The sequence below is a fragment of the Lithobates pipiens genome, unplaced genomic scaffold, assembly GCF_037356315.1.
Source record: "Lithobates pipiens isolate NorthernLeopardFrog02 unplaced genomic scaffold, aLitPip1_a1.2 Scaffold_8, whole genome shotgun sequence".
In the NCBI taxonomy this organism is placed as follows: Eukaryota; Metazoa; Chordata; class Amphibia; order Anura; family Ranidae; genus Lithobates; species Lithobates pipiens.
Window position 1 is genome coordinate 415,087,173 of NW_027507903.1, and position 12,085 is coordinate 415,099,257.

The 12,085-nt window shown below is 42.6% G+C and overlaps 1 protein-coding gene across 1 annotated transcript in view; it reads right to left on the minus strand.

Annotated features, from left to right (window-relative positions):
• Positions 1-12,085, minus strand: part of LOC143962194 (protein diaphanous homolog 1-like) — a 311,409-nt gene that overhangs the window by 142,725 nt on the left and 156,599 nt on the right. Inside the window, exons 7-8 of the mRNA XM_077471524.1 lie at positions 5,276-5,339; positions 1,502-1,641 (exon numbers count right to left, since the gene is read on the minus strand). Coding sequence (XP_077327650.1) covers positions 1,502-1,641; positions 5,276-5,339 — 204 coding nt within the window. The remainder of the gene's footprint in view (positions 1-1,501; positions 1,642-5,275; positions 5,340-12,085) is intronic.

Below are 12,085 nucleotides of genomic sequence, written 5' to 3' on the forward strand. Positions count from 1 at the left end.
TGCCGAGTAACATGTTACGTTTCAAAATTGTGCCTGCTCGTGGCGACAAACTTTTACCCTTAAAAATCTCCACCGGCGACATTTAAAAAAATTCTATAGGTTGCACGTTTTAAACTACAGAGGAGGTCTAGGGCTAGAATTATTGTTCTTGCTCTACCGATTGCGTTGATCCCTCACATATGCAGGCGCTACTCGCGTATGCGTTCATTTCTGCACGCGAGCTAGTCCGGATGGGGAGCGTTTACATTTTTACCTTATATTTTTTATTTTATTAAAAACAAAAAAATGTGTCACTTATTCCTATTACAAGGAATGTAAAACATCTCTTGTAATAGAAAAAAAAGCATGACAGGACCTCTTAAATATGAGATTTGGGGTGAAAGACATATGCAATTTAAAAAAATAAATTAAAAATTTCATTTTGACATTGCTTCCGTCCTGCATTGGTATGAGGACGGGTGGGGGCCCATCTTCCCCTCACTTGTCTCCATGCCCAGCAAGGGTGAAGATCTGGTCGTCTCGGCCGCTGCCGACGGCTCCGGTAAGCGGCAGAGGGCCCTCTGCTGCCACAGATAAAAGGGATCTTGCGGCGAATCCGCCGCAGAGACCACTTTTATCTGCAACCAGACCGCTCACTGAAGAAGAGGACACCGGTGTAATGGCAGCTAGCTGCTGCAATAACAATGATATTCTTCTTCAAAAAGCCGATGTAAAATGACGGTGGACGGTCCAGAAGTGGTTAAAGGGGTTACGGCCATCTGGTGAGTCTTCATCTAAATGAGCACGATCAGGTGAACAAACATTATGTTGGTAATGGTTTTTAACACACCAAACTGAAGAACAGTTCCATCGATCTAGAAGCTTTTATGAACTGCATTTATAAGGACTTTCATTTACTGTCACTATTTTTAATGATTGAAATTTAGCAAGTTATTTTAAAATTGCTTTGTAACATACGAATTTTGCACTTTATTTTGTCCCACAGCCTATGAAATTTGTATTTTATTTTGCATCAGAGCATATGAATTTTGTACTGTATTGGTATCTGGTTTACAGCATATAATTAGAGGTGGTCTCTTAGCGCCCCCCATGCATATACGATTCATAGTATAGGTTTTACCTAAATAATTGGGGAGCAGCTTGTTTTGCTGTAACTTGGGTTTTAGTTGCACTTTAAAGATTTTTTGTTTTTGTTTTTGTTTTAAATAAAATTATAAAGTGGCCTAAGGTATCCCAAACATTTAAACTCTAACTCAATGCAGTTATTTGGCTTCCACTGAAGCATGAGTAAAACTGGGTGTAATTTTGAAGTCAACATTTCTGTTGTATTGCTTATTTAAATAACCAAGTGACTTGGATAATATTAATCCCACTGCATGAAATGAAAGCAGCTGGCACTGCCTGGAAGAAGCTCAAGAGCAAAAGACAACAAGCTGTCCTAAGGCACCATCTAGTGTTAAAAAAGGGAAATGCAAAAATGTATTCTGAATCATAAGCTTACATGTCCTCAGGCTGGGGAAGAATGCACAAAGCAGACAGCAATTTCAAAGCATCAACCATCATGGCAGGGACTGTTGGGTCCACGGCTTTTGCCAGAAGCAGGATCCCATCCTCTGTCTCCAGCACTGTTTTTATTCCAAACTATAAATGGGGATGAAACAAACTTGTTAAGAAATGCTAAAGGACTATACAATACAATAAAGCAATGTGTTAATTCACTCCAAACATACAATATTTAATAAAAATGTGGGATTTTCTGAAGTGTACTATTGTATTTTTTCCATTCCCCAAAGGTTTTGCTGTAAGATTCATATACTTACCATAATCATGTTCTATTACAGACTTTTTGTGCTATTCTATACAAAACACAGTTCACAAAGATCATATGGACTTTGTTCTTGAAAAAATGCTACCTTCTGACTAGCAATTATTGTGGAGTGCGATAAAGTGTGTTCTATTCAGAATTACACAAAAGATATCGGCTCCAGGTAGCCAAAAAAACACATCATAAATGAATTAAGGATAAATCTGAAGGCTTTCAATAGTTAAACTGTCATGTAAAAATTAATTATTGCACATCTAAGAAATATGTATGATAACTGGATTGATGTAAAAATAACGATGGGATAAAACAAGCTCAAAAAGTAGCTCTGTCAGTTTAGTGATCTGAACCCTTACAGTTTACAGTATGTATATACCCCCAAGTGTTCTAGCATTATGGTTCTGTGCGCAGAAATGCATTGGCAAAATGACTGTTACAATATTGAGAAATAAAACTTTGCCATCTACTTTTAATTGTGCTATGTATGCTCTGCTGCTCTACACTTGTTTGGAAACTAGTTTAAGTGTATTTTAGCAGCCAGTGGTGATGGGGATTTACAGTTCACTGGTAGAACATGAGGGTTAAATCTCTACCTTGCTACTCATAAAAATGTAAATTGCATAATAATGATGCATTTGATGCATGAATCACTCAGTTAACACTAAATTAAATATCTGTTATTTTCTATGTTGCCATATAAACCCAAGAATCATCTTTGTTAATATATTGAAATAGCTCTGTGGAATATGTATTGGGAACATTTGAAACGTATATAGTACTTTTGGTAAAAGCTCCATTTTAATGATATTTATCAGTCCTACCCAAGAAAATCGGTCTCGTGGAAATTTTCCTTACTTCTTCCTTGATTTAATTTAATGATGGGCTGTAATTAATTTGATACAAGTCATTCCAGGTCACTGTTAGTTATATATATATATATATATATATATATATATATATATATATATATATATATATATATATATTATTCAGGATTTCTGACTTTGAAAGGTTTATTTTAAAATCTGATAACTCTGTAATCTTTCAGTGTTTTCATTATATTAGGTAACGTGGTTCTCGGATTAGAGAAATAAAACAGGATATCATCCGCGTATGCTGCCACCTTATATTCATCATCTCCAATTTTCACTCCTTTTATATCCAATTTATGTCTTATAGCTGCAAGTAAAGGCTCCAATGTTAATATAAAAGGGTAAAAGGAAAAAGGGGGCACCCCTGTCTCGTTCTGTTGCTCAAATTAAATTGGAGGGCCAGGGTCCTGTTCACCCTCATCACTGCCATTGGTTGCTTATAAAACACTTTGATCCATTGGATCATTCCTGGACCAATCCCTAACTCCTCTAATTTCGCTGACTTGAGCCCCCCAGTCTACTCTGTCAAAAGCTTTTTCAGAATCTATTGATAGAAATTGTCCCTCATTTATTTTTTGTAAAAGGAATGCGTAGCTAACCCCATTGTCTGTTCCTTCCCCCTTCCAGGGATGAGTCCGACCAGATCCAGTATTAAAACCTTCAGTCTATTAGCTAGGACTTTAGCATATAACTTTATATCTTTATTCTGTAACGATATTGGTCAACGGCTGGAGCATTGAGCCAAATCTTTACCTTCCTTTGGTATTACTCTAATGTAGGCCAACAAGGATTGCTTTCTCATCCCCTTCCCCTCCTCTAATGAATTCCAATTCAAGAATAGTTTTGGAGCTAGGAGTTCTAAAAAAATGTTTATAATAAATGGCTGAGAAGCCACCGGCCCTGGGCCTTTACCCATCGCCACACCTTTTAGTTATGAGTTATGGGTTTTGCCAGATCCAACAATTTTTCTTCTGCTAATTTAGGCAATTTAGCTTCTTTTAAATACATATGCATCTTTTCCTTCCTTTCCAAGTCTTTTTTCCATTTCTGCTCTTATTGAGTATAATGCTTTATAAAACTTTTGAAATACTTCTGCAATCTCTGATGTTGAATGTACTAAATTCCCTGAATTATTTTTCCTATAAAGGTTTTAGATTTTTTCTTTCTTTCAGTACTCTTGCCAAGTATTTTTTCCGGTTTATTCCCCCACTGATATCTTTCTTTAATTTATTAAAGGTTTGCCTTATTTCCCGTTCCATTAAACTATTCAATTCATCTTTCTTAAGCACTCTTAGGTGCTATGTGTCCTTTGCCTGCTTATGTTTATGTTTTAATGCATATAGTTCTTTTAAGATATCATTTATTTTATTTGATCCCTTTGTTTCTCTTTTTGAGGCCCTAATGTAAGCCTTATGAGCTTCCCAAATCGTGGTTTCAGAGACATCCTGCGTCTATTATAAAGTATTGCTCTATTTCTTTCTTTTGATCTCCAAATCCTGTATTAATGCATCATTTAATCTCCAGGCATTTACTTTATTTTGTTCCTCCCCTATCTTTATTTCTACTGTTACGGGTGCATGATCTGATGATGTTGTCTCTATAGATGTTTTAGCCATTACCTCCAACAGTCTGTGTTTTACCAATATATAATCCAATCTTGAGTATGTCCCGTGTACGGCAGAATAAAACGTATAATCTTTCTCTAGAGTGTGGAATTCTCCTTATGTCTAAAAGTTTACTTTGATAGTGTTTTTCTGATTAACTTCCATTGATATTCCTCCTTTCTCCCTACACGGGACGATACATCAAGATATGGGTCTATAGCGAAGTTAAAATCTCCTGCCACAATTACTTTACCACTTTTCCTATGGTCTGCCTTAAGGGCCAGTTCACACCAGATGCAGTTCCACTTGCTTTTTTTTTCTGCACTAAAAATGCATGCACGGTGTTTTCCATGTATTCCAATGGCTCCATTTCACACCCTGCAGTCAGTTTCTGGTCAGTTTACACTCAGTTTCTGGTGCAGAAACTGAAGGGAACTGACTGTATTGGTGCAGAAAAAAAAACAGAACTGCACGGAACTGCATCTGGTGTGAACTGGCCCTAAATATAAATATTGAGCTCTTACTAAGGCAGTATACATTTGCCAACGTGCATTCCATACCATGTAGTTCCCCTTTCAGAAACAGGTACCTTCCATCTGGATCCACTTTCCTTTCCCTTAAATTGAAAGAATTGATGTTGTTTTGAAGGCAAAGGCAGGCCACACCAAATATTGAATGGGATTTCTCTATTGTTTATTTTTATCAATTAACAAAATGGAAAGTAAATGAACACTTCCATTTCTGAAAGCATTCTTAATTTACAGCATTTTTTCACACCGGTCTAAAACTTTTGCACAATACTGTATATGACTGTGCTATTGTAATTTGAGTACATAACCATTTATGTTAATGACAGGCTGTACATTGCACATGGGCTGCCAGGGTGGAGAAAACATGGCTACAGTTAGGCTGAACGGGCTCAGATGACCCATGTACAAGAGACCTAAATGATTTCAGATGCCATTAATTATACTTACATTATTGTTCATAAAAGCCTTTAAACATCTGATGATTTCATGCTCACTTTTAGAGTCACGAGATCTATAATAAAAGGATAAAGAAATTAATTCTGATTTTAATAAGAAACACAAAGCAAAAATGAATGGTTAATTGGTGTTTAGAGTCTACTCTTCTGGCTGCTAAATAAATTTAAGAGATTTGGTTAGCACTCAGTAATTAACACTTTACACAGAAGAGTGGAAGAGTGACTGCATTAAAAAAGGTGACGTGGTTCATCAATTCTGCCCCCCATATATATAGGTGCATCTCAAAAAATAATAATATCAAACAGTTAATTTATTTCAGTAATTCAATTCAAAAAAATTAAACTCCGTTTATATAGATGTGTTACACAGAGCGATTTATTTCAAGCATTTCTTTCATTTTGAGGCTTATGGCTTACTGCTAGTGAAAATCCAAAATTCAGCATCTCAGAAAAGCAGATTACATAAGACCAATAAAAAAAAAAAAATAAAAAAAAAAAAGAAAAAGATTTTTAATACAGAAATGCTGCCTTACTGAAAAGTATGTCCATGTACAGTATAGTATAGTATGCACTTAAATGGTTACGATCAGCCAATGGCACTGCTGGTGGTGTTATGGAAGCCCAGGTTAATTTGATAGCGGCTTTCAGCTTGTCTGTATTATTGGGTCTGGTGTCTCTAATGTTCCTCTTGACAATACCCTACAGATTCTCTATGGCAGGCATGCCCAAAGTCCTGCCCCCGGGCCAATTGCGGCCCATGTTCCGATTGCATACGGCCCCACTGGTAATTTAGATATATTTATCTTTTGTGGCCCCCAACAAATCCTCAAGTGCAGCACTTGGGGATTCATTGAGGAGCCACAAAAGATATATACTTTATCGCTCTTCAGAGGGGTGAGACGGGTGCCATCAGATTACTTAGAGGAGTATCTCAAGTTTACTCAGCGTCCTCTGTAATAGGAAGTCCCGTCTCCTGGGCTGGCATTGGACAACTGTTCTGTCTATCATAGGAGACGGAACTATGTATTAAAGAGGCCGCCGAGTAAACAGGAGATTCTCCTTATGTAATATGTTGGCGCTCGTCCCACCCCCCTCCCTGTCCCCTCCGAGGCTGCAGCTGGGCATGGATCAGGCTGCACTCATGGCAATGGTGAGGCTGCATTCATGGCAATGGTCAGGATGCAGGTGGGCACTGACCCTTCTTTTGCTTCACAATTCTTTATTTAAAATGTAATTTTTTTTCCTGAAACCTCCCTCCTAAAGTGAAGGTGCGTGTTATACGCTGATAAATACGGTATATCCAACCAACACCTGAGCTCATCCTTAGCCCTCAGGGCTTTCACACTACAAACAATGGTGCAGCTTCTTTAGGGCGGGTTGCAGGCACTATTTCTAACGCTATAGCGCCTGCAAAACGCCCTGGTGTGAAAGGGGTGTTACAGTTGTCTGATTCACTACTAGACAACTACTAAACAACCTTAGAATACATTTTAGTCACTCACCTTAAAATTAGATCGCTCATTAATAAATATCAAATATAAATATTGACCCTGAATACTAGCTGTAAAAAGTGCTAGGCTAGGTTCACACTTTTGTATTTGCTTTTCATGCATTGTGTGCTTTTTTGCACTGCAATTGAAATCTAGGGGCCAAAAACACACACTGATCAACCCCCAAAAAATATTTTAAAAAAGCATCTGTAGTATATACTGTAACGATATCACGTCTGAGCCAGGATATATTGTAACTAGTTGCCATTTTGTGTGGAAAGCAGCCATGACAGTTTGGCTGACCTTAGAATAAACTTACAGAATAATCTAAACTCCCCCCTCCCTTGTCTTAGGAATTCCAAAAGCTCTTAAAATCTTCAAAGGGAAGAAAGGTTATCTTAGCAGAGAAAACAAGGCTCAAGTTGCCTGGCAGATATTCCGGCCTGTCGTAAAACTGTCACTTTCTCCATGCAGACAACCAACAGATACCCGTCGTAAATACTTCCAAACAGATAGCGTGCAAACAGATTAGTAAAGTGTTGAAAACTTTAACATTTTTTATAACTTTCAAAGCCATCATAGCACAGCCATAATATGGATATATTTAGTTTCCTTGGATAATTTCTAACATTTCAAGTCCAAACACCCCTATGCCAGGTCATATGGGAAGCCACTGGGACCCCTTACTCCTCCAAGGTAACCCTGAAATGGGAAACCTGTCATGTGTGGACTCGTTTTGAAGCAAATATCATGCTGATCACTAAAATGGATATCTGCAGTCTATAAACCATAGAGAGGCAGAGATATGAATATGTATAACAAAGTGTACCTGGGACAGGGTCATGAGTGTAGACACCTCCCAGCAACCAACCCCTAAACAAGATGACCAGACGATTGGTCACTGGTCGCTGTCAACACCCCCTTTGATTTGACAGAAAAGAGGAGAGGCCAAGGCAATAGGCAGTTCTCCTTTTTACCATCCAAGAAAGAACATCTGCCAAGTTGAGAACCGATTACCTTTGCTTATCGATTGAACTCTGATCAACTCTTGGACATTAATTGCAAGTATACTTCCTTCCCAATTCTACCTTATTTCTTTGTGGCTGTATATTGTCTTTATTTTTTGAAACATCCTTTTTCTGTAAATGTTTTATTCGCACCAACCTTGACCTTTTCATAATAAATCCTTATGTTGAAAAGTGTTAACCTTGTCTTTAAAGCTCTTGATGCAAACTATAAACGAACCTGTCTCTTAAAAGGGCACTACTGTGGTAGAGTAAGGCACTGAGCAGACCTGTCTGTGGTGGCAGTGTGTGTTGCAGGCGCTTATTCTAAACTTATAATTGGTGTTGCTTAAATTACGAGTCCCCCCGGCTCTGTCTTTAAACGGGGGTGGTGGCAGTTAAAGGGTTAATTGTGTAATTAGCCCAGTGACAATCGCTCTCAGGCTGCCTGCACCTAGATTGTGGTCCCGCAAGCTGGAAAATCTTTGTGCTGGGTGCAGCTGAGTGTGGCATTGTTACGTAAGTGACAGCGTGGTGTTAGGTTGGCCGGTCCTTTGTCGCCAGTTAGCGAGGAGGGCAGGGATCTGACACCAGCGTTCGTCACATATACCACAACACACAGCAGCAGCGCACCACAGGTGTGAACAGGACCCATGCAAAACATAAAAAATCCTCATGTGTTATGGCACATTAAATCACACAGGTGTGAACGGGAAACTAGAGTCCATTCAGATTTATGTGCGTGTATAGAGGTGCATTTTTTGTAGCATAAGGCACATGCATAAGGCCAACATGCTTTTCCTTTGAATGTCGATTTGCATTACTGACATGCATTTTTAAAGCAGTTTTGAATTCAGAATATTGTTAACAGCCATGGACCAAGGCTTGATAATACTGGTGGCCAAAGCATCAAAATACACGATTTTGATTTGTTATTCACATCTGTGAGCCTCCCAAAGCACTAAAATGCAGACATGAAACTTGCATTTCTTTTTTAATGTGCGAAAGATGGGAAAAGGCTTTATTTTTTTATGGAAAACTTGGGCACGTGTTTTAGCACACTGTAACGTGTGCGTTAAACACAACAGTATTTTTTCCCTTGGTGTTTATTTTATGGCATTCAGACAGTGTGGAAATCTGAGTGTAGCTGCAAAACAAAGCTTAAAATAGGATGCTTTTTTGTTTTATGCAAAGAAAGATTTTCATTTCCACCTTTATCCCCACTTGGGAGATGTTTCCCTAATGTGTCCTGGAAACAGATGTTTATCTGATCAGTATAGCCAGGTACACACTAATGCCGCGTACACACGATCAATCGGGTGGAAAAGTCCAGCAAACTCAAGTCCGCCGGACAATCCCCCCCGTGTGTAGCCTCCGGCTGACTTTTTTTTACCCGAAAGTACGGCGGACTTAGAAAGTTTTGCACTCCAATCTTCCCGCCGGACTCGCATTTCGGCGGACAATCAGGCCCGTGCTTGTGCCAGTCCGTACTTTTGAAACGAGCAGACTTTTCCCGGAGAAAAGTCGACTCATTTTGAGCACGTCTCCAGGTAGGCGGGGCCAGCGAAGGAGGCTTCGCTGGCCCTGTCACCTGGTATGGACTTAAAGGGGAACCCCAACGGCGAAAAAAAAAATTGGCGTGGGGGTCCCCCCCAGGTCCACATAAGACCCTTGTCCGAGCACGCTACCCGGCCGTCCAGGAAAGGGTGGGACGAGCGAGCGCCCCCCTCCCCCCCCCCGAGCCGTACCAGGCCGCATGCCCTCAACAAGGGGGCGCCTTGGGAAAGGGGGGCCCCCCACCCTAAAGCACCTTGTCCCCATGTTGAGGACAAGGGCCTCTTCCCGACAACCCTGGCCGTTGGTTGTCGGGGTCTGCGGGCGGGGGGCTTATCGGAATCCGGGAGCCCCCTTTAATAAGGGGGCCCCGGATACCGGCCCCCCACCTGATGTGAATGAGTATGGGGTACAATGTACCCCTACCCATTCACCTGTAAAATAAAGTACAAAAAAACACAACACACAAGGGTTAAAATAGTTTATTGCACAGCTCCGGGGGTCTTCCGTCTTCGGGGGTCTTCTCACCAGACTCCTCCGCTATCTTCTTCTAGCTCTTTTGCTAGCTGAGGAGCCCCTCTTCTTCCGACTTCGGGGGTCTTGTCCCCCTCTTCGGTTCTTCTGCCGGGCCACCGCGCCTTCTTCTAGCTCTTTTACAGGCGGTGGCCCGGTCTTCTGTCACCGCTGTCGTCGCCGCCGCCTTCTGTTGTTCTCTTCAGATGTTACCTCGTCGCATCCTCCGCTCACAATGGCACCGACGCGACGCGACTTATATAGGAACATCACCGGATGATGTCCCCGCCCATTATGGTGTCACAGTCCCAGAGGATGCTGGGACTGTGACATCATAATAGGCGGGGACATCATCCGGTGATGTCCCTATATTAAATCACCGCGCGCCTTGTCCCCGTCATTGTGAGTGGAGGATGCGACGAGGCAACATCTGAAGAGAAGAAGGCGGCGGCGGCGACGACAACGGCGACAGAAGACCTAGAAAGAGCTAGAAGAAGGCGTGGTGGCCCGGCAGAAGAACCGAAGAGGGGGACAAGACCCCCGAAGTCGAAAGAAGAGGGTGGCGGCGAGGAAGAAAGCCGGGCTCCTCTGCTAGCAAAAGAGCTAGAAGAAGATAGCGGAGGAGTCCGGCGAGAAGACCCCCGAAGACCCCGGAGCTGTGCAATAAACTATTTTAACCCTTGTGTGTTGTGTTTTTTTGTACTTTATTTTACAGGTGAATGGGTAGGGGTACATTGTACCCCATACTCATTCACATAGGGTTGGGGGGCCGGTATCCGGGGGCCCCCTTATTAAAGGGGGCTCCCGGATTCCGATAAGTCCCCCGCCTGCAGACCCCGACAACCAACGGCCAGGGTTGTCGGGAAGAGGCCCTTGTCCTCATCAACATGGGGACAAGGTGCTTTGGGGTGGGGGGGCCTCGCGCCCCCCCCTCCCCAAGGCGCCCCCCATGTTGAGGGCACGCGGCCTGGTACGGCTCAGGAGGGGGGGTGCGCGCTCGTCCCCCCCCTTTCCTGGCCAGCCGGGTAGCGTGCTCGGACAAGGGTCTTATGTGGACCTGGGGGGGACCCCCACGCCGATTTTTTTCGGTGTTGGGGTCCCCCTTTAAGTCCATACCAGGTAGCGGGGACAGTGACACATCCTTCGCGGGCCCCGCCTACCTGGAGACGGGCTCAAAATGAGCGGACTTTCCTCCGCGTGTGTGGGCGAGTCCGTTCATTTCAAAAGTACGGCGGATAGTCCTGTGGACTTAGTACGCCGTATTAGTCCGCTGAAAAAGTGCCAGTGTGGGCAAGTAGCCCGTCGGACTAAGTCCGCCGGATAGTCGGCTACGTGTGTACGTGGCATTTGAGTTTTTATTTTCGTACTAACACAAGTGATCTTGGTGCAGCGCTCGCATAACACATTGATCAGCGTTTGCAGTTATTGGCAGCCAGCACAAAACGGTTCGGTTTTTTGCAGCATGCCCGTTCGACAGAAGCCGGTCGCGAGACCAGCTTCCTCATCAGAACAGACAGCTGTACACACAGCCCGAACATCAACTGGTTCCTGCTAAACTAGCCAATTTTTGACCCCTGTGTACAAGGTTTAAAAGTATGGATTTGGGTTCCCCCCACATCATACATACTTAGCCGGATGCAGCACTGGTCCGATGCTGCATCTGTCCCCCGGCGCCTCTACACTGCGAACCAAGCGATCGAACATAGCCGACGGCTCGGTTCTCATTGCTCCCAGAGCAGAGCTGCTATCAGCAGCTCTCCATTCTGCTCCTCCACGCTCCCTAGAGCACTGAGCTGTGGAGGGGCAGGGAGCGGCCATCCCAGGCTCTCAGCGGTTCGCTGAGAGGCTGTGACAGGCATCAGTCCAGGCACCTGGCAGATCCAGACTTATTCGCAATGACGCGGTGCCTGGTCTGATGCCTGTGACGTCAACAGAAAGCGGACTCCAGTCCGGTCTCTGTTAAAAACGGGTTACAGGAATGAAAAACGAATCGCACTCCTGTCCCATAGGAGATGCCCAGCCAAACAAGCTTAGGCTGGACTCCTTTAAAAGTGGTAATGTCCTTAAGGAAACACTTCACAATGAAAATATGGAGACTGAAATTGCTCAAATCCTTCTGATAATGCCAACTGCCTGGCTTTCTCTTACACATTTGTTGAGTCACTTATACTGAACAAGGAATCAGCAAGTGAAATCAGAACATCTGTTTTTTAGACAGTGATTCAGACAATATTGAAGCTA